The sequence below is a fragment of the Lontra canadensis genome, unplaced genomic scaffold (genome assembly GCF_010015895.1).
Source record: "Lontra canadensis isolate GAN:19392208 unplaced genomic scaffold, GSC_riverotter_1.0 scaffold15, whole genome shotgun sequence".
NCBI classification, from domain to species: domain Eukaryota; kingdom Metazoa; phylum Chordata; class Mammalia; order Carnivora; family Mustelidae; genus Lontra; species Lontra canadensis.
In genome coordinates, this window is record NW_022631009.1 from 22,650,497 (window position 1) to 22,674,284 (window position 23,788).

At 38.2% G+C, this 23,788-nt stretch overlaps 1 protein-coding gene across 2 annotated transcripts in view; it reads right to left on the reverse strand.

Annotated features, from left to right (window-relative positions):
- CPQ (carboxypeptidase Q) overlaps positions 1-23,788 on the reverse strand; it is a 358,351-nt gene that overhangs the window by 306,021 nt on the left and 28,542 nt on the right. For both annotated transcript variants that reach the window (XM_032858649.1, XM_032858650.1), the window contains exon 2: positions 5,179-5,386. In XM_032858649.1, the coding sequence (XP_032714540.1) occupies positions 5,179-5,386 (208 nt within the window). The remainder of the gene's footprint in view (positions 1-5,178; positions 5,387-23,788) is intronic.

A 23,788-nucleotide genomic window follows, 5' to 3' on the forward strand; every position in this document is an offset into this window, starting at 1 on the left:
CTCAATAAATATTTACTAAAAAACTAATTAATTTGAGAAATAATGTAAGACAAATGGTTCTTCTGCAGAACTTAAAATAATATTATTATGCTTATCCTTAAAATATCCTGCTATGACAAAGGCAAAAAGTATTTTACATACAGAAAAACTAAAAAAGATCTAATGAGAGTCCCAGTTGATACTTAATGGTGAACAAAAGAAAAGTCACTATAAAAGCATTAACAAAGAAAAAAAATCTTCTCTTTGAAGTAAATTTGAGCACAAGAATATTAATAATGGCAATACAGAGAAAAGATAGCAATGGGCCTAGAGATACTAAAGGCAACAAGTAATGGACGTTTTACAAATGTTTCTTAAATCATTCGTCATGTAACCATGTGACTATTATACTTCCCAAATGGCTGACATATATGGTTAACTACACAGGTAAGTGTCAAATCAAACACTTTCTGCCCTTTAGGGGATTCTCTGATTTTGAAGCCGAGCAGAAACTAATTACAATTTCTATTCTGTTCCCTACTGTTGCTGATCTCTATGCTACTCCTAAACGGCATCCTGTATCACCACCACTCCCATAGAACTATGGGTAAAATGTCTGTCAGAGAGAAGGGAGCGGTTTGATTCAATCAGCAATTCAAGACATCATTGTTCACAAATGTTGGGGCAGAAAAGAGATATACTCTGGCAATTTAGGGCATCTCCATATTTTCCTTAAATGCAAAGCAAAGTGCTCTAAAAATCACATTGTTTTTAACTTATTATACAAAGGCGACACAGTTTGGACAGAGCATCTAGAATCTGGTCACCTTGTTTGTCATTAAAAGCCTTGCCCCCAGGGTGCCTGTGTGGTTCAGTGGGTTAAGCCTTTGCCTTAAACTCAGGTCATGATCTCAGGGTCCTGGGATTGAGACCCCCATTGGGCTCTCTGCTCAGCAGGGAGCCTGCTTCCCCTTCTCTCTCTGCCTGCTGCTCTGCCTACTTGTGATTTCTCTATCTGTCAAATAAATAGGTAAAGTCTTTAAAAAAAAAAAAAAAAAGCCTTGCTACCACTGACCATACAATTTCAAACAAGTTCATTCCTTCAACAGAACAGTTCCTGAGTGACTATTACATAACAAACATACTAGATGATGGAGATAGAGAGGTATTAAATATATATATATGTATATATATATATACACACATATATAGTATATATTAAATATATTATTTTATAATGTACTAGTATTTAGTATGTTATAATATAGTATATATCAAATATACTTCGTATGTAGTATATATTAAATATATTAATTACACCACTAAATATATATATTATATACATTATATATATATATATATATATATATATATATATATTCTTTTTCATGTTTGTCTGGAACTTAGACTGGAGTGAGGTGATTAGGATGGACTGGACAGTTTACTTCCTCTGAGGGCATAAGGACAGACCAAATTTCCCAGCCTCCAAATAACTTCATTCTGGGCAGTGAAATTTGAGTAGAAGTAAATAAAGTATACGGTGTTCAGACCTGGCCATGGAAACCTCCCATTTGATTATTGACTTTCTCTATCTTCTTACTTGCCAGCTGGATGCAAAAGAGGACTCTGAGATCTTAGAGGTTATGGTGTCACAAGATGGGAAAGAGCAGAAGGCCACCTGCTGAACATCTTCTTGGAACCATCATGTGAGCAGTCAACCAGCTGCTGTTGTGTTAAGGGACTGAGACTTGAAGTCGTTACAAGAGTCAGTGTCCCCTACCACACCAGGAACCACAACTATTCCAAGACATTATGATTCAGAGTATGCACGGTATGGTGTGAGAAGAAAGACGTGCTCGCCTGAGCTGGAGTTAGGTATCAGAGAGGGCTCCTCAGAAGAAGAAACACTTAAGACGAATCCTGAAGGGCGGCATGAGACAGTGAGGAAGAGGACAGAAGGCTGCAAGGGGAAAGCATATTCAAAGTCATGAAGCCTTGAGGAAACGTGGTACATCAGGAAAGTGTTAGTGACTCCTAACTACTAGAGTGTGCAGTAACGTTGGGAACTGGAGCTACTAAATACGTGTTTGTTGAAACGACTAAGAGCAGAGCCCAGGAGACACAGTAATTAGCAGAAACGATGGATACGGGAAGAGGGAAAAAGTACTCAAGAACCTTCTAACTTAGGAGGCAGAATAGATGATACTCTCTTCCCTGAGGTAGGAAATTCAGGATAAAGAGGTAAAAAGATGAGTTCTGTTTTGAAGAAAAGTGCAGTGTAGATAGCTGTGGAACATCTGAAAGATGTATCAGGAGGTACTGGGATATAAGGGCCTAGGGCTCAGGCAGCAGTATGGGAAAGAGAGGTGGGTTTGAAAGGTGTCACAGTGGAGATGGTGGCTGAAGTCACAAGCATAAAGGAATGCTTGAGTAGAATGTTCAGGTGAGAAGCCAGATGAACGGAAAACGAAGAGGGAAAGTGGGAGAATGGGAAGGGGTGAGAGCAAGAAAGAGAATATAAGAAAGAAGTGACAGAAGCCAAAGAGAAGAGGTATTTAGGAAGCAGTTAGCAGTGACAAATGCTTCAGAGAGGGGAAGTAAGATGATGGCCTGGAAAAGGTCCATTAGATTTGACAAGTTGGGCTGCTATTTGTGACCTTAACAGGTTCCATTTCAATACTGGCAAAGCCAGATTAAAATGGTCTGTAGAATATTCCATGGAGCACTGGGTGTGGTGCATAAACAATGAATTTTGGAACACTGAAAAAAAATAAAATTTAATTTAAAAAAATTTTTTTAAAATGGTCTGTCGGGGCGCCTGGGTGGCTCAGTGGGTTCAAGCCTCTGCCTTCAGCTCGGGTCATAATCCCAGGGTCCTGGGATTGAGCCCCGCATCGGGCTTTCTGCTCAGCAGGGAGCCTGCTTCCTACCTTCTCTCTCTCTGCCTGCCTCTCTGCCTACTTGTGATCTGTCAAATGGATAAATAAAATCTTTTAAAAAAATAAATAAAAATAAAATAAAATAAAATAAAAATGGTCTGTAGAGTGAATGACGGATGAAGAAATGGAGACAGGAACATAAAATACTCTTTAAGGAAAATTAGCTCTGTGGAACAATTAGCTAGAAGTGGACAAAGAGGCAGAGTTTGTTTCATTTTGGTTTTATTTTTCAGGATGTAGGATTTAAACATGGTATTATGCTGAATTGTCTGAACTTTAATTTCTCTATCTGTAAAATGGGAATAATAATGCCCCTTCTGCTTGGTTCACTAAGTCGTCAGAACAAGTAAGATGACATATGTGAAAGATTCTAAAGTACTGTGTAAAGGGCAATGTTATTATGTATTTATAAATGTCAAAAATATGAAGTTATAAGAGTCAAGAGTCCAGTGAAATATGGTTAGCTATAAAATCAAGGAAAAACTATAATCAGTCTAGATCTAGAAATATGAAGAAAAAGAAAGATGTCTTTTTAATATACAACTATAAGTTGTTGACCCCAAATGTTAGAGGCTAACAATAGATGTCTACATCCTATGCTGGGCAAAATTTTTCTGGGGCTCTTAGGTTATAGCCTTGGTTCCCAGACATCTTCATTATAACAGAAAAAAAAATGTCAATTAACCCTGGCAGTACACTAAGTCATCTGGGAGTTTATTAGTCTTATGAATAGTAGTCCTTAAATAAATATTTTTGGCAATTACCCAATTTCAAAAAGCAACAGACTAACTCCATAATTTAGATCTCATGACCAGTGAAATCATAGTGAATGGCCACAGCTTGCTGAGGAGTATGTTACTCTAAGCGGCGATTGAGGTATTCTGGGAAGGAAACTAGTCAGTTTAGGACTTCCCTCCCGGGAAGATTAACCATTCAAAAGAATATGGTCCAATGATTATTTCATTAGTCCCCAAACCTTTAGTCTCTACATAGAACGTTATTTTAGCACTATGACATCAGTGGAACTAGTTCCTCTCTTATAAAACTTTTTAAAATGGTTTTAACATGTCCCACCTTCCTCCCTGGAAGATATCTTATCCCCATAAAAGAAAAATGTCCCTTTCCTTTTTTCTTTGTGCTTTTGGACAACTCCCTTCTGACTTGGTTTTCTATTTGCTGATGTCTCCTCAGTTATATTATTTTCAAGGGTTCAGGGTGCTAATTAAGGTCAAGCAGCTGTGTCTCCATCTCCAAACAAAAATTGTGTAGAATAAATAAACCCTCCTTTACAATAGATACTAATCTGTTCTTGAAACCCAAATAAGCCCCATTTGCAATTGTTTCTGCATACCTTGTTTTCTTTTTCTATCTTTAGGAGAACAGACTACGAGCAGAAGGGGGTACTTCTTTTATCCATGTTTATATCCATCAAATACTTCACCCTCAATGTGTGACACTACCATATGTAGCTATTAAACTAGGCCAAATGTCTATAGGTCAAGTCCTAGAACTTTTACCTACTGCAATGCTAAATTTTATCCTAAGACTGAGAGTCAATAAAGCACTTTGCAGTTACCTCAACCACAACTACAAAGAAAAAGAAAAAACTTATGTTGCTGTTGAATACCACAAAACATTATATAGACCTTTGCAGAAAACCAAGTATCTTTCATAAGTTCCTCTCATTTATTCTCAAAGAGACATTGTAAATTTAAATTCTTCATCATCGCTGATTCACAGAAGAGAATGGCGAGACCCAAGGAGTTTAAGAACATTCCCAAGGCCACATGCTTGTTTAGGAGCAGAACCAGGTCTATATCCAAGATCCTCTGCTTCCTCCTCTCTTTCCACTAGACCACAGACAACTCCCATCATGTTACCCACTTTATTTTTATTTCACTTCTCTAGCAACAATGGGAAAAGGCCTGGCTTCCTCTGAAGTCATGAAGAGTCTTTGATGAAACACAGACGTGAATTCAGTTCTCCCTCCAATGAAAATACATAACATATTGGTTACATAAGGAATGTTATGGGGTCATCAAAGATGTGGAAAGCTTTCTAAAAGAATGTACAAATAATGCTTGGAATCCTAAAAAGGCTAAAGAAGATGTTACAAACAAATGACCGAATATGGAATGGGGAAAAGTTCCATAAACAATCAGTATTTTCATTTGAATGGTTTGTTTTTATTTCATAAGGGCTCCTCTTTCATGGACAATCCTGGTTTTTTAAAGAATTTCAATTGAACACCATGACCAACCTGTAGATGGAGAAGGAAGCCACTGAGCGAATCAGGGACGCCAAAGCTCCCACTTTAGCAGCTTCCACTGCCCCCTGGACCCGGTACTGCACTGTCTTCGAGTAGTTGACGTAAGGTTGATTATAAACAACAATCTTGCCTCTTGCTTCTGGGGCCCTTCTCTGCAGTTCCTCGAAAGAGGTCACCACCAGAACTTCTGCCGTAATGCCTAGAAATAAAAGTCATATAGACTTAATTTATGGTTTCCGACTGGCCAGGTTGAATTGGCACAGAAAAGTCACACATGCTTTGTCTGCTACATCTGACAAACTGCTTTGAGGAGATCAAAGTTTTAGAGTGATTTGCCATGGGAGAGAGACTGCAGAGGTTAGTCAGTTTCCCAAGGGAGAGAAAAGGCATTCAAAATAATAGGACATATGACTCAGAAGGTTTTTCAACTCACTTGACCAGCTGGTACTAAATCACAAATTGCTTGAAAAGATAGTTTTTTACCCTTTCTTTCCCACCCTAAGAAGTCATGAGTTCACAGAATGACACTAATTACTTATAAAGAAAATGCACTTTACAAAGCTCCCACTGGGATTAATGAAACACATACTTATCTTTTTATAAAGTTATTTTGATATGTTATTAAACAGTCTTCATGGACAGCATACAAAAATGGCAGTATATGACAAATGTTCTTAGGAGCCAAGAATCTTCAAAAATCCAACTTTTGACAAATAGTTAATGTAACCTCTACCAGGAACTACAAAAAGTCAGCTTGCTTTCTTTCCTCCTTTATCCCATATTCTTAAAGAATATGAAAACTTATGCTTCTCAACTTACAGTACTTGTTCATCACCAAACACAATGCTATTCTCCAGATAAAACTTCTGAAGATGTTATGTAATTGTCCCATAATGCTGTTGTCTCACTTGGAAGAGATGTGCCATCTTTCCTCCTACAAGACTCGCCCAGATCTTCCCGATTAGGGAGCAGCATTTCAGAGCCTCCAAGAAGTCATTTAAAACTGCCAGACTAGTGAAGATGTAATTTGATGGAGCAGTTTGAGTGACAAGGAGAAGATAGTCAGCGTCAAAGGCCAAGTGCAGTGACTAAATAAAACTATGAAAAGTACCTGCTGCCTACTCTTTTGTGGCTTTAGTCATGCAGTCATGAAATACATCGGTAAAAACAGAAGTATCAACATGTATTTGGCATGGTTCCTTAATCTTGCAAAAGAGAGAACTAGGTTTTCCTGGAAGGTTAGCAGATGGCATTAAAATATTAACTGTTACTTGGAAAATCCTTTTAAAAGACACTGCAGGTATGTGAGAATTCTTGCTTTCGATATAGGCCCCATTGTAATGGACCCTTTGGGCTGGCTCCACTCCTATTTCTGGATCCCCTACCTGGACTCAATTTGTACTTTTACTTTAAAGTGAATGACTGCAGATCTCATAAGCATGTCTCCACCAACAGTCAGAACTCAGAATTTAATTTATAACCTAAAAAAAGAGTAATGCACAATTATAAAAAGGAAGCCACTAGCTTTTCCACATGATAAATAAATATGTATAAACATACAAAAAAGAGTTCAGCTAGACAGATTTTGAGATTCATAACTTTCCAAAACCTACCTTAATACTTGACTAGTGTTACTGTTGGCATAATACAAGAATTTTGCTGATGGTTTTCAGTTGTTCATAATGAGTAACAGATTCAATGGTCCACCTAAGGGCTGTCCCAGCAATGGGGTAATTTGGGCATCTGGATCGGAGCCACTAGAAATGAAGCTGAATTTCTATAAACTTTCATAGGTTGCTGCAGAATTAAAGTGATAGGAGGGTGGTACTTCACTATGGTCTGTGCTTTAAGTTCTTTTAACAAATGACAGTGTGATGGTGTCCTGGACAGCCAAAACCCATCTTAGACACCACCGTTACCAAAGCAAATCACTAGTAGAAGCTGTGGGTCAAAACCTAGGCTGTAAACATAGAAGAAAAGTTCAATTAACTGGTGTCCTGAAAGCTTAGAGTTATCTCTGACTCCTCTTTCCCTCAGTCCCCACATCTAATTGATCCTCAAATACTCATAATTTCAGGCCTTAAACATTGACTGAACCCAGGTCCTCTGTTCCACTCTCTCACACCAGGCCCTCATTACCTCTGGCCTGAGAGCCTGCTATGGCTCTCTCTCTTCCACCCACCCAACACCACTGGTGTAGCAGCCTCCAGCCCATCTCCCCCAAACTTCACCTCCACAGAGCTGCCTGCACTAATCTGAACTAAAGTCAGATCAGCCTAGGTCACTACCCCTGCCCTGCCCCTCTCCAGCTCTGCTGAAAACCATCACTTCAACACACCATTCAAAGCCTGCCTCTCTCTACAAAGACAATCTCCCTTTTCTTACAACTTCCATCAAAAATACACTTTAAAGTTCCCGTTCTCACCATGCCAGTTCACTCCTCAGCATCTTTGTTCACACTACCGTACATCACGTCTTGTTGATCTCGTTCTCCTAATTCCATCATGTGACTAACACCCATTTATCCTTCAGGATGCCATTTAAGAATCTCTTCTTTAGGAGAAGTCCCCTGGCCTCTGATCTCCTGTCTCATTTCCCTCCTTACCACCCCCAGGGAAGGCTGGCTTATGAATCATCCTCCTCTGGGCTTTCAGAGCATCCTGGGCCTACCTGGGCACTGGGCAATTGCAACTCGGCCTATTTATGACTCTCTCCACCACGTAAACTGTGATCTCAGGGACTGGAGCTACGTTCATTTTTGTTAGCATCCCCTGGCCTAACACAGTGCTTGGCGTATGCATAGACAGTCTGTCAATAAACACTCCTTGAATAGCATTGCTCCAAGTAGGGTACCACTGACTGGGTCTAAAGCATTTCCATAAAAGTACAATTTTACCTTTAAAGTTTGATAGCACTTCTCTCATAATAACTCAGCATCTGATTCTCTTACCACACAGAGCACAGCTGCATAACAATAACCAAGCGAAAAAGGCCTTGGGGCAGTCAGAATAGGAATATAAATTCTAAGTTTGAAAACTCAAGGACTTGAATATAAGAAAACTCCTCTGCTCTCTCTGAGAGACTCTCCACCCTTACTTCACACAAAATTCTAAATCTAGTATTTAAACCTATAAACCATGAGAAACAACAAATCAAAAGGAAGAGATACAGTTGGAAGCTGATAGTACCAGAAAAGACAATGTCAGAGATAGGAACATGTAAAATAACAAATGCTGACAGAACTCTCTGCACTGCTGGAAATGTTCTCTCTCTGTGTTAATGCAGTAGCCATTAGTCACGTATGGCTCTCAAGCACTTAAAATGTGATTAATGTGACTAAGAAACTGAATTTTTAATGCCACTTATTTTAATTTGAATAGCCATATGTGTGTAGTAGCTACGATGTAGAACTCACAACCACTACAGACTCAGCCATTACGTAGGCAAAGAGCCAAAAACAACTCTGTTGGCCCTGAGGACCTTGCTTCATGACAGTTCAGCAACAGACGCGAGAGTCATGGTGATGCCCTCCGGCAGCAGTCACAGACCAAGTGGACTGTGTTCAGTATCCATCTTTCAGGGTATGTAGAAAAAGCATTTAAAGAAGATTTTTGCTCAAACTGAATAAGATAAAATGAGGCCACCTGGAAGGCTTCACTCATCTATAGTAGTTTGTGTTGGACACATGTTACACAAAGGAAATACTCAAGTTCTCCTACAAATCAACAGGTTCCTCTTCTTTTCTGTGCTCTCATCTCCTTTCTCCCCATTCTCCATTCTCAAAGATAGTACACGAAAACCCCTAAGAACACAAATCCAGTGTCATATTTACACTAAGGCCTACCCTGACCTCCCTATCTATAAGTGCAACCCACTCCCAAATCCCTCTCCCTCTTCCCTTGCTTCACTTTTCCACAGAATTTATCAGCTTCCATCTATACCTACTACAATCATGTAAGCTCCATGAGCAGGTAGAATCTTCTATCTGTGTTATTCATTAATATTATCAAAATGCTTGAAATGGTGCCTAACACGCATTATGTGAAATTCATACACACACACATTCATAATCATAAATACATGCACACATGCATATACGGAATGAAGCAAAAGAAACTAAAAAAGAAAAAATTAAAGTATAATAATATTCATCCCTGATTACTCTCCAAAAATGTATACTTTTCAAGGAAGTTGTGTATTTCTGTAGGTCAGGGTAATGGATGATAATAGCAATAACAGCTATACTTGAATATCTATTGTTTATACGAATGGCCAGAGAAATTGCAAAGTAGTTATCAGGAGGATACTGATATGCAGAGAAGTCCATTTATACAACTACTAGGTGTTGAAGCTGAGATTTGAATCCAAGGATCATGGTCCTCCTACTAATTGCACTGCTATCTTCTTTCATAAATGTAAAATAGAAAGTCTCAGTATTTTCATTTTAAGGGGAATAAAGAGGAAGAATAAATGGGTATATAAAAAGTCTTCTTAAGTTATTTTATTTTCTTAGTCTACCCCGTATCCAAGTACTACTGTCACATTAGGTCCCAAACTATTAACAGGGGAGTTGGGAGGGAGACTTCACCTGGGAAAAGAGTCATCAGACTCTTTTAGAGTAATGAAAGGGATTATGATAGTTAATTCTGAAGAATATGTGGGGCTGAAGCTAAGAATATTCACATTATAAAGCAGCTCTCTTGGATACAGCTGATTGTACCACAAAAACTGTAAAAAGTCCTCAGGTGCCTTTTTATTCTCCACACCTAATTTTTTAAATTGATCAATTTATTTTTTATGCAACTTACCCCGTGCATAATTACCGCTGTGGTCTCCTTTCAGAGACAACAGATGTTGACTGCTGTGGTGCTGGCTCAGATCATTTTTTCTATGAAGAATTTGATAAAGAGACTCCACGCTTCGTATTTTCTAACTGGATTTCCCCCAAGAAAAGTTAAGAATAGGAAGATAGCAAAGTGAGAATTTTTATGTCTCCTATTATTAAAAGGAAAGGAAAAGACTACAAACAGAAAAAAAAAAAACATGTCTCTGGGGCTCAATTCAATGTGGTATGTTTTAGAAAATTAATTCTGATTTCCGAAGATTTAGCCTCCAAACAGGAAATACTCCAGCCCCACCCAAAAGGAAGCCTAGCTTCTTAGTCTTATCACATAATCTCATACTGAGTACACCGCACAAGATAACTAGGTCCAGTGGAACGGCTGGTTTTTCCTGAACTCCGTTATGGAGAAGGAAAAATAGTTATTCTTGGAAACTTCAGTGTTTTGCCCTGAAGTGGTAAGGAAATTGCAAATTCATGGAAAGACAGATAAAAGAACATCAGAGCAGTCCTTTTTGAGTGTCCATTTGTTTATGGAGAATATTATAATTCTTCAATGTCCTTCTTATGAAAGAACAACCCTTAAAAATTCCAATTCATTCAGCAAATTACAGTCCTCCTACTGGCTGGAGCTTCATACTAGACACTGGGGGCAGCATGAATTTGACTTAGTTTCAGTCCTATTCTCAAAAATTGGAAAATCTGGGCACCAAAAACCATAAGATACCTAGAAATAAACCTAACCAAAGAGGTAGAAGATTTGCACTCAGAAAACTATAGAACACTTTGAAAGAAATTGAGGAAGACACAAAGAAATGGAAAAACATTCCATGTTCATCTTGATTTGTTCAAAAACAAATATTATAAAATTGCCTATGTGTCCCAAAGCAGTCTACACACTCAATGCAATCCCTATCAAACTAACACCAGCATTTTTCACAGAGCTGGAGCAAACAATCCTAAAATTTGTATGGAACCAGAAAAGACCCCGAAGAGCCAAAGGAATGTTGAAAAAGAAAACCAAAGCTGGAGGCATCACAAATCCAGACTTCAAGCTGTATTACAAAGCTGTAATCATCAAGACAGTATGGTACTGGCACAAAAACAGATACATAGATCAATGGAACAGAATAGGGAACCCAGAAATGGACCCTAAACTCTACAGTCAACTCGTCTTTTTGACAAAGCAGGAAAGAGTACCGATGGTAAAAAGACAGTCTCTTCAACAAATGGAGTTGGGAAAATTGGACAGTCACATGCGGAAGAATGAAACTAGAGCACTTTCTTACACCATACACAAAAATAAATCCAAAATGGATGAAAGACACGGGCATCCATAAAAAATCCTAGAGGATGGGCGCCTGGGTGGCTCAGTGGGTTAAAGCCTCTGCCTTAGGCTCAGGTCATGATCCCAGGGTTCTGGGATTGAGCCCCGCATCATGCTCTCTGCTCGGCAGGGAGCCTGCTTCCTCCTCTCTCTCTGCCTGCTTCTCTGTCTGCTTGTGATCTCTGTCTGTCAAAAAAATAAATAAAATCTTTTAAAAAAAATCCTAGAGGAAAACATAAGTAGCAACCTTTTTGACCTCAGCCACAGCAACTTCCTACTAGACTCATCTCCAGAGACAAGGGGAAAAAAGCAAAATTGAACTATTGGGTCTTCATCAAGATAAAAAAGCTTCTGCACACCAAGGGAAACAACCAACAAAACTAAAAGGCAACCTATGGAATGGGAGAAGATATCTGCAAATATCTTATCAGATAAAGGGCTAGTATCCAAAATCTATGAAGAACTTAAAGAACTCAATGCCCCAAAACCAAAAAATCCAGTCAAGAAATGGGCAAAAGGCATGAACAGACATTTCTCCAAAGAAAACATAAATGGCTAACAGACATATGAAAAAATCATCAGAGAAATGCAAATCAAAATGACAATGAGGTACCACCTGACACGGGTCAGAATGGCTAAAATTAACAACTCAGGAAATAGCAGGTGTTGGCAAGGATGTTGAAAAAGGGGAACCCTCTTACACTGTTGGTAGGAATGCAAACTGGTACATCCACTCTGGAAAATTGTATGGAGGCTCCTCAAAACCTCAAAAATAGAACTACCCTACAATCTAGCAATTACACTACTAGGTATTTATCCAAAAGATATCAAAGTAGTGATTTGAAGGGGTACATGCACTCCAATGTTTATAGCAGCAATGTCCACAATAGCCAAACTATGGAAAGAGCCCAGATGTCCATGGATGGATGAATGGATAAAGAAGATGTGGTATGTATACCACATATACACATAGTTTTATATATATACATACATACATACATTTGCATGCACAATGGAATATTACCCAGCCATCAAAAAGAATTAACTCCTGCTATTTGCAACAATGCAGATGGAACTAGAGTATATTATGGTAAACAAAATAAGTCAGAGAAAGACAAGTGCTATATAATTTCTATGTAGAATTTAAGAAAAAAAAACATGAACATATGGAAGGGGAAGGAAAATAAAATAAGATAAAAACAGAGAGGGAGGAAAACCATAAGAGATCCTGATCTATAAGGAAGAAACTGACGGCTGCTGGAGGGGAGGTAGGTGGGGGGATGGAGGAAACTGGGTGATGGGCATTGAGGAAGGCACGTGGTGTAATGAGCACCAGGTGTTACATGAAACTGATGAATCACTAAACTGTACGCCTGAAACTAATAATACAGTATATGTTAATTAAATTGAATTTAGATAAAATCTTTTAAAAAACTAGAATATCTGGTGGAGAAAAGTAGGTAAACAAAAACTTTAAAAAGAACACAGGATGTCACAAGTCTAAATGAACGTACAAAGTAAAATTTCACAAAATAATTCTGACTGGGGGAAATCTAGGAAGTTTCCTATAAGATGAAACTTTAAATGAGCCTTAGAAGACTTCAATAGCCTGAAAATGAAGAGAAGGCCATTCCTAGGAAAAGAACAAAGAAGGGAAGACAAAAATAGACGAAACATCTATTAATTTACAGTGAAGAGGAGGCCTACTGCCAGGCCCCCAAACAGACAAGGAGACATTCTAAAATCTTCTAATTCTCAACCAAGATATTTTTGGACCCCTATTCTCATTCTATGAGTTCCAATAAGGCAAGGAAAACAGCCTCCTTGAAACAATTTTCAGGGAAAAAATATTAAACTCAGCTATTAGTTGAGTGAAAGAAGAGCAAGAGGCGAAGGGCACCCCCAAAGGACAGCCACAGGTGTGTGACCCACTCTCTCCAAACTGTCTCCTGAGATCTGGCTCAAATTAAACCCGGGCTGTTACCTGGAGAGCAAGCCGAGACCTGACTTCATCAAAATCCGTGGGCACAGTGCATTACCAGCATCTCTCGAGAGGCAGCCGTCTGGCTGATGGAGCAGCATACCGCAAGCCAACCTGCCATGCTGATACCTGACCTCAAAAACACAGAACTTATGCATTTTGTTGTATTATGGAGAGGTGCCCCACAGGACCTCTGTGTTTAATTCAACCTGTCTTGTAGCACACTCAAGAAGTCTGGGGACCCAATGCCACAACACACAACGGCAACAAGTGTGGAGCACAGACCAATCCTTAGCGATCCGATCACTTAGGATTCCAAACTGCTTCCACTGGTCAGGCCACTGCACGAAAGGCAGTCACACTTGGGGGCACTTTGATTAATTTTAGCAGTTATCACAGGGAGCCAGTTGCAGTCTAAAACATGAGGCGTATTATGTTTGAAACACAGTTGCTCTGGTTGTCTTAAATATGGTTGCTTTGAGGCCTGTTTGAACTTGGTTGCTTTCTCCTCAACCCCTGAGTATCTCCTTGTAGATCGGTGTGAATGAGTGGGGACTTCCACAAAAAACATCATCTTCTTAGACATCTGTGAAAATGAGCAGCCGGAAGGTCCAATGTACTTCAGTCTGCTTCCAGTGATATCTAAAATGGAAAATCTACAGGTCTTCGTGATGCTGGGGGTATGGAGGTGAGTTTATGGCTGTGGTCGACTGAAACAGCACTAGTTACCGTAGTCTAGGGGTCATGGCTGGCTCTGCTGAGGAGGTGGGATCTGAGAAGGGAGTACTAATAGACTGGAGTAGGAAGCCAGGGAAAAAAAGAGAGAAGGAGATTGAAAAAGAGAGAAGGAGATTAAAGACGCAGAGTGAGGGAGAGAATGCCATGAGAAGAAGCAGGCAGTGGCAGGGTAACATCACACGGGAGCCGCGTAGCTGTAGTAAGGAATCTGGGTGGGGACAGAGAAATTAGGCAAATTCAGAGTTACATTTTGGATATACCACTAGTCTTAGTCTGCTGGGATGGAGGAGGCAAGAAAAGGTATGGAGGGCTATTTAGGGGGCAACTGCCACATTCTGGTTGAGAGCAGTAGTGGTTGGAGAGGGCAATGAGGCGGAGAGAAAGAAGACTGGACAGACCACTCTAAGTGGGAGTATGGAGGGGATGCCATTTACTGCAATGGGGAAATCTGCTTCACTGAATGTTGCGCTCCATAACCATATTGCCTAATCTATATAACAATTGCTTTCCTGGGGAAAGTTGCATGTAAACTGAAATTTAGTTATAAGATCACTCAAAACAAAGACCTTGTTGCTTAATTTTAAGATGAATCCTATCTGTGAAACGACGATCTTCATCTAAAACTTTTTTACAAAATATTTGCTGTACGACATTGTCCATTCTTTCAGGTATGCTTAAAACAGGGTATTTTTTTTTATCAGTAACAGAGAGCCTCCATTGATATATAACCTGCCTTGAATACAACTATAGAGCTCACCAGCCTTTGCTCATGAATAAGTTGCTTAACTTTTCCTGGCCTGTAAAATGGGAATCACAGTAACAGTGGCACCATCAGGATTTTTGTGAGTATCAGATGAGATGACAGAGGTAGGAATTGCTATGTGTGCTATAAAGAAACATAAGACAATAGGAGTAATGTTTGTCCCTAAGAGACTTTTAATGTCACAAAACAAACCAAGGGTGGCTGGGGGTGCAGTGGTGGTAGAGAGAGGGTGGTTGGGTTATGGACATTGGGGAGGGTATGTGCTATGGTGAGTGCTGTGAAGTGTGCAAACCTGGCGATTCACAGACCCCTGGGGCTAATAATACATTATATGTATATTAAAAATTTTTTAAAATTAAATTAAAAAAATAAGATTTGTAAGGGTTCTCAACATATATCAAATAGATATAAGCAGTAATTATCTGATTTATTTAAAACTTCAAAGTAATCACCAGGAGTAAAACAAAAATAGTGGATATAATCAGCAAATATGGAGCCTACCCAGCTCAGAGCAGAACTATTCTTTATCACAACAGACAGCTCCAGAGGCTATACAATTTCTTGTCAGTTTTAACTAAAGAAATCATGCAGGCACTATCTCATAAAGATGCCACAAAAGACTTGGCAGAGAAGCTGGGGAGGTTTCCTGGGTCTACTTGGCAAAAACAAAACAAAACAAACAAAAAAACACAGGGGTGATGGAGGAATGTGTGAGAGGAACAGGGAAAGGACTTTTCAGAGAAGCATCAGAGGAACAGGGCATGATAGAAAAAGATACCACTGGCCTTATCTAAAATTATACTAATGCTATATTGTATTATCTCCCCTCCCCCAATTCTGTAAGAGAATGACACATGCCAATCAATTGCCTTGTAAAATGCAGTGTCTCTCTTAGAAGATACCAACGCTTCGCTTGGCTGTGAGATTTGCTCTGGCCAATGGAATGTAAATAGGAAAGGTATATGGCCCCAGCTGAGCAGGAACTTCAAAGAGCCACTGCAAGCTTAGATTGTCTTTTAAGAGATCTTTTCTTCCAGCCACAAGAATGACATGTCCCAGATGGGGACTCCTTCAACCTGGATCCTGGAATGAAAAAGATACTTGAGGAAGAAGCAAAGGTGATACCAACTTTATATATTTATATGCAAAGTGCACAAGAAATAAATCTTAGGAGGGGCACCTAGGTAGCTCAGTCGGTTAAGTGTCTGACTCTTGATTTCAGCTCAGGTTATGATCTCATGGTCCTGGGATCAAGCCCCACATCGGGCTCCGTGGTTGGTGTGGAGTCTCTTTGAGATTTTCTCTCCCTCTCCTTCTGCCCTTCCTCCCTCCTCTAAAATAAATAAATATATCTTAAAAAAAAAAAAAAGAGGGGCGCCTGGGTGGCTCAGTGGGTTAAAGCCTCTGCCTTCAGCTTGGGTCATGATCCCAGGGTTCTGGGATCGAGCCCCGCATCGGGCTCTCTGCTCGGCAGGGAGCTTGCTTCCTCCCTCTCTCTCTGCTTGCCTCTTTGCCCACTTGTGATCTGTCTGTCAAATAAATAAATAAAATCTTTAAAAAAGAAAAAAAGAAAGAAAGAAATCTTAGGAGGTCCAGGCCACAGAAATTTGGGGGTTGTTTGTTACCACTGCAATACTGAGTGAGAGCTGACAAAGTAGGAGCCCTGAATTTAAAGTTTCTTTCAGAGCATTTCACAATCTGTAGCTGATGACAGATAAAATATAAAATGAATATATCTGATACCTTAGGGAAGACTGTTCAGTGAAAATTAGATAACTACTTTCTTCTTCCTACCATACATCAAAGTGATCAAATGATCAACACCAAACAGAGACAACCAACAAATCTGAAAAAGAATTTAGCAAGTGTCAGTGACTTAACACATGCAGATTAAATGACAACAAATTTTAAATAAGAGATAAACCCTAGAGATCATTAAAATACAGTCTTGGCAGCTCCGGTTAGCTTACCCACCTGATGTCAATTCTAAAAGAAACAAGCAACCCTGTTGTACTATTAAATAATTCTATACACTTTCAATAGATTTCAATATTTCCTATCTAAATGTGTTTTCCCTCTAAATTCCATCTCCAAAAACCAAGGGCAAAAATGATAGAAACTGGTGTGCTTATGTTTGCATCAAGTACAAAATAATGTTATTATAGTGTTATATCAGAGAGATAAAATTAACTCTATGACAGCTTGGCATTCCAAAATGGGCTTTTTCATTTAACTATGTTTTGAAATGTTAACTCACTATGCTGTTCTTAGAGAAGTAAAACTTGGAGAAAAAAATACTGCAACAAAACAGAATTTTTGCCCTAAAAAGAAGAAACCTGACTCACTTTCATAATTCAGTTTGACACAGCAATTTGCCATGAGAAGATTCTAGAGACATGATGGAAATATCAGAACTATAGGACTTACACAGAAATTTCCTGAATGCTATTTATTAAAGTCCACTGGCTGGAAGAACACAAATCCAGCTATCAATGTCAACCACACTACAATTATAATTCAAAGCCATCACCATGCAGTTTAAGCAGGGGAGATTTAAGTACAAGAGCATTAACCACATTTAATTTGTTCAACATCATACATCATTAGGGAATTGCAAATTAAAACAATGAGATACCATTACACACCTATTAGAATGGCAAAAATCCGAAACACGGACAACACCAAATGTTGGCAAGTATAAGGAGCATAAGGAATTCTCATTCATTGCTGGTGGGGACGCAAAACGGTATAGCCACTTTGGAAGGCAGTTTGGAACTTTCTTACAAAACTAAATATACTCTTACCATACAATCTAGTAATTGCACCCATTGGTTATTTACCCACAGAATTTGAAAACTTGTGACCAAAAACTGCACACAGATATTTATAGCAGCTCTATTCATACCTGCCAAAACTTGGAATCAACCAAGATTTCCTTTACCAGTTAAGTGCATAACTAAAGGTACTTAAAGATGGTGGAATATTATTCAATGTTTAAAAGAAATTACCTATCAAGCCATGAAAAGACATGGAGGAAACTAAAATCCATATTACTCAGTGAAAGAAACCAATCTAAAAAGACTCTGATTCCAACGATATGACATTCTGGGAAAGGCAAAACGATGGAAACAGTAAAAAGATTAGTGGTTGCTAGGAGCTAGGGAGAGAGAGAATGAATGGGCAGAGCACAGTAGATTTTTAGAGTAATGAAACTATTCTCTACAATGCTATAATGGTAGATACATATCATTAAACATTTGCCAAAACCCACAGAATGTACAACACCAAGAGTGAACCCCAATGTATATTATGGGTTTGAGTGATAATGTGTCAATGTAGGTTCATTAATTATAACAAATGTGCCACTATGAATAGGATGTTGATAATGGAAGAAATTATCCATGTGCAGGGGAAGTGAGTATCTGAGAATTCTCTATATTTTCCCTTCAGTTTTGCTATGAACCTAAGCTCCCCTAAATAACAAATTTTAATTCTAGGATCTCTAAAAAATAAAAATAAAAATAAAAAATAAATAAATAAATTTTATTGAATAAATAAATAAATAAATATTTTTAAAATATTTAAAAAAAATAAATAAATTTTATTAATTAAAAAATATAAAAATATATTCAAAAGAAAGTCTATGGCCAATAAAACCTGTAATCAGGAATGCCTGAATGGCAAAGGGAGGGTCTCCTTTATGTGGGAAACACAGAATCTAGCATAGTATTAACCTCACACATTCAATCAACATATATTGAGAGTTTAATTATGTGCCAAGAATGGTCCTAGAACACCCAACAGATATAATCCCTTCTCTCAAGGCATTTCAATAAATACTTGCCATTGGTTAACTTTGTTTCCATAATAATTTTAGTCCCTGTATCAAGTTTTCTTACACATATGAATCAATATTATAGAACAATTGTTAACACCTGGGTTGCAGCTATCATGAATCTTTTTTTAACTTCTGAGACCAAAGAACATGTGGATTCTCATACTTGGAAGTGACAGAAAACCCCAGTTGGCTTAAACAAATCTCCTTGGCTTAAGGAAATGTATTGGTGGGGCACCTGGGTGACTCAGTTGCTTAAGCGTCTAACTCTTGACCTTAGCTCAGATCTTGACCTCAGGGTCATGAGTTCAAGCCCTGTGTTGGGCTCTATGATAGGTGTAGAGCCTACTTAAAAAAAAAAAAAAATGTGTTGGCTCACATGACCAGCAGAAGGGCTGGCCTCAGATAGTTCCTGGCTACTGGTATTGCTCCCTTTCATCTTAAGAATCTGTGTGGTGCTTTGCCCCTTCACAGCTCTAGGTTCTCCCAGACCTCATATCCTTATTATACTGCCCACGGAAAGAGGGAGTGTCTCTTCCAGAAGTTCCCATGGGGGAAAAAAAAAAAAAAAAACAAGCTTCATTTTACCAGAAGCCCCAGGAAACAAGTCTGTTTAAAACCATGTGTTATGCCCACTCTGAATCCAAAACTATGGTCTTGGAGATGGGATGTGCCAGCAACCTTAAGCCAAGCAAGGCCCACCTCTAGACTTGGGTAAGGGGTCAATCCCACCTAAACCATATGGCTGGAGGAGTGGGTGAAAGCCACCTAGTTCCAAACAGAGGGAAAATGGATGCTCGGTAGCAAACAACAGATGGCCACCACAGAGGATATCTCTTGATAGTTTCACAGTATGTAGTACAATGCATTTCCCATATTCTGAATTCAATATATGTTTGCTGTGTTGAATGACCATATTTTTCATGATCCACTTTGGCAGAGTAAAGAGCCTCTCAGGCCATTCATCCCCAACCGTTTGAACAAAATGAATGGGAAATTTTTTATGAGTTTCTGAAGAGCTACCAACTAATAAAAAACAAGCATCCATTTAACACCATTAATAGTTTATTAATCCATACCAGAAACTTGAGCAGAAATGCTATGTTAATAGAAACATTAAGGCAATAGGATCCCACAGCTTGCATGGTTTCTAAGAACCCATGTGGACCACTGATTAGCCTTGAACCATATCTGAGAAGCCACTATTTCATACAACTTCATGATGGAAAAGTAAAAAATTTAAACATTTGTAGACTTATCAGATTGTAGGGCAGGGTTTTCAAATACTTAAGGAAAAAAAATCAGGTTTGTCTATACTCAGTATAAATCCAAGAAGTGAAAGGTAATAATTCTTCAGTTCAAAAGATTTGCATGAAACTGATGATAATGGGAATAACTGTTATACGCATGTTCTGAGCAGGCAACATGCAAAGCTATTTACATGCATTAATTCATGTAATCCTTACGCTCCTATGCAGTAGGTATTGTTGTTCCTATTTACTGAGGTGAAAACTGAGATTTAACCTACTACAGAGTTTGGTTAGTCACAGTTCTGAGATTCAAACCCAGATCTATCTGATGGAAACTTTCTATCCCTATCTTGGAGAAAGGTAGAGAGAGAGCAATAGTCCTTCTAGTAATTTAATCCAGTTAGTCATCCATATATTTGTGTTTATGTCTCAGAGACCAACTTTTTAGCTTATTATCTTACATAGCACATGCATTTGCTAGCTGTTACACAGATTATAATCTGTAGACACAGAATAATTGTTGATGAGTGGCCCTTAAACTATAACTTTATCCTTTCCTTCTTCATTTAACCTACTTTGAGTGTGTTCTTAAGACTGTCTCTTCAAGCAGGCTTACTTGGTGGTCACTTCAGAAAGGATTTAATTATAATAAGAATACTGAGTAGACATTTATGTAGTTCTTATAGTATACCAGACACTGTTCCAAATGTTTTATTTCCATTAACTCTTGATTATCTCAACAACTCTATGATATACCTTCATAATCCTCATTAAATACAGGGTATTTATCTATTCAGAACTGCTTTTTATTTATTTGTTTCAAACTTTATTACCAAAAGAATTTGAGGAGACCTATAAAAAATATATTGAAAAATAAAAACAAATGAGTGAAGAGAATGCAGGTGTAGTAAAATAATACCATGGTTAATATTATAGAAGAAAATACATGTCATAAGGTTTGTGCAGTCGCTAGAGAGGAGTATAAATTTAGCTGTAAAATGCCTGGCAAACAAAGCAAAGAGTGAAACATTATAAGGCACAAAACAGAAATACAAACCAGTTGCTCCAGAAAAGCACAAACTTACTAACAAAAAGTTTTTTTGTGAGTCATTATAAAGAAAATGCCATATGATATACCAATAGACAACAGTCCTTTTCTACCACAAGTATAACATATAGGGACATTGTTCCTTTCCCCCATAACCTCTTTCTCTCTTTCAGTAATAGAACCATTTAATACTGATGGAACAAGACTACCTAAAAACAAACCACAAAAAAAGAGACCTCATTTTTCAACTTCTCTGTAGCTAGGTATGATCACATTACTTATTAGGGGAGGCATGTCTTTATCTTCCCCATGACTCCTTCCTGATCACTCAAATGCAGATGGAAGAGGTCATCTTATCATGAGTTAGAGCTGAAAAGGAAATGTCAGGACCGGAGTCTGGATTCCTAATCCATGAAGCACAATTACCTAGAATTGTATATGACAGAGAAAGAAACATCTATCTTGCTTATGCTATTGCTGTTATTTTGATATTTCTATCATTCCTAGCTAACTAAGTAATGAGGGGGACAGAACCTCCTTCGGATTTGGGGATATTTAAACTGAGAACTGAAGGATTATGTTAAGGGGCTATCCACTAAGACTGACAACAAGAGTACTCCTTCCAGAAGCCCTAAGGCAGGAAAACTTTCCAGAGGAACTGAAAGAAGATCATCTGTCTGCAGTATAGTGAGAAAGGGCAAAACAAAACACGAGATAAAGTCTGGAAAAAAGGAAGGACCATATCATTCAGGGCTTTGTGGATTATGGTAAAGTTAGACTTTGTTCTGTGGTCAGTGGAAGAATGCGTGCGGCAAACATTTGTCCCTCAAACCCCTTTGAATGAGATTTTTACATGTATATTAAAAGATAGCTCTTTGTGGTGATAATTTTTCTAGGCAGGAGGACCTGGCAAGAGGCATATGAGAGAATATTCATATAAAGAACACAGGTCTTGCATTCACAGAGTAGAGAAGGGAGAGACTTGAAGAGGGAGACCAGTTGAAAAGATAGACATGGACAGAGATGATGGTGGCCTGGCCTAATTCGTAGAAGAAAAAAAGAAGGGAATGAATTTGCAATATATTTTAGAAACAGAATCAGTAGATTTTGCTGAATGATTTGATGTATAGACAGAAAGAGGGGTACAATGTGGGGGGGGTGATCTGATGAGAATTAAAAAACAAAGAGTTAAAGGATAGATTCTCTTAAAAACTTGGAGTGAATGTGTAGTCAATGTTGTCAGTTCAAAGCAGGGCAATCCATATTGACAACACAACTGATAGCCTTTTACAAAACTAAGACTAAGAAGAACACATGTCTGAATCCATGACCACCATACTTCTACTGGTGGTAGCCAATGAGCTCTGACCTTCTTCAGAATACAGTTACTCAACACAGGCAAATAAATGGGTAATCAAGGCCCCACATGTACTGGAAAGGATCTGAAAGATACAGACATTTCCCTTTCCTCCAGGAATTTAGTATATAAATACTTAACTAGCCTACAAATATATTAGCAAAAAAATACATTAATATATCAGTACATTAGCTCAGAAAGCATAAAAGTAAACTGTGCTAAAAATGTTATTTGGACAAGAAGAGTTTCTGGAATCAGAGAATTCTCAGTATCCATATCTTCATCCTGTCTTTGTTCCTACTCTCCCATCTCAGTAGGCATTGTGCCTCTTTTCTGAGTCAATCCTTCAACTTGTGCTCTGCTTCCCTAAAAATGTGAGTTTAATTAATTACCCATTCTGCTTCTTATTAAGCTGTACATTCTTTGGCAAGTCACTTAAGCTCCCCAAGCTTCAGTCTCTTTATCTGTATAATAAATTCACAGCAATGTTGTGAGGATGAAGTAAGAACATGTACTTGAAACTATTGTGTAAATTAGATAATCAATATAAAAATAAAATATATTCTTTACCATCTTCCCATTTCTCTACTTCCCCTCATGGGCAAATTATATGAAAGTTCTATTTACTCTTTCCATCACTCACTCATTCTCCCTCTCTCTCCCACTCCTTAGTTGTTACTAGCTTTATTGAGATTAAATTCACTTACCATACAATTCACCCACTTAAAGTGTACCATTTGGTAGTTTTTAGCATATTCACAAAGGTATGTAACCATCATCACAATAAATTTTAGAACATCCCATCACCTCTAAGACAGACATCATAATAGCTTTAACAGACAAACATACCCCATCCACATGTCCCACCACCACCACTAACGTAGTAATCTACTTTCTATTTCTATGGATTTGCCTATTCTGGACATCTTATGTAAATGGAATCACAAAATGCAATCCTTTTTGATTGGCTCTTTCCTCTTACCCTAATGTTTTTGAGGTCCATCCATATTTTAACACACATCAATATTTCATTCTTTTTAAATGCCAAATAATATTCTATTGTATGAATATACTTTAAAATCCATGCAACAGTTGCTTCAAGACTCATCTTTGTATTCCCTGCAGTGAATCATATGATGCCTATGAGGGTTGTAAGCCCCCAAAAACAGTAACTATGCATTACCCATTTCTATCCCAATGGTATGTGCACCCAGCTGGCCTAAAGCAGGTGTTTAATAAGTCTATTCAATAAATGAAAGAATGATAAAGACTTAAAAATCATTTATTGAAATAATTTATATGTTGAGGGCAAGATCTATATAAATGCACATATCTGGATTAGATTAGTATATTTTGTTCATTAACCCTTACATTGCTCTGATAACTAATTTTACAAAGCGAACTGACTGCTTCCTTCCAAGTAGCCTGAATTTCTTAACTTAAAATGAAAGCTCCCTTGGAG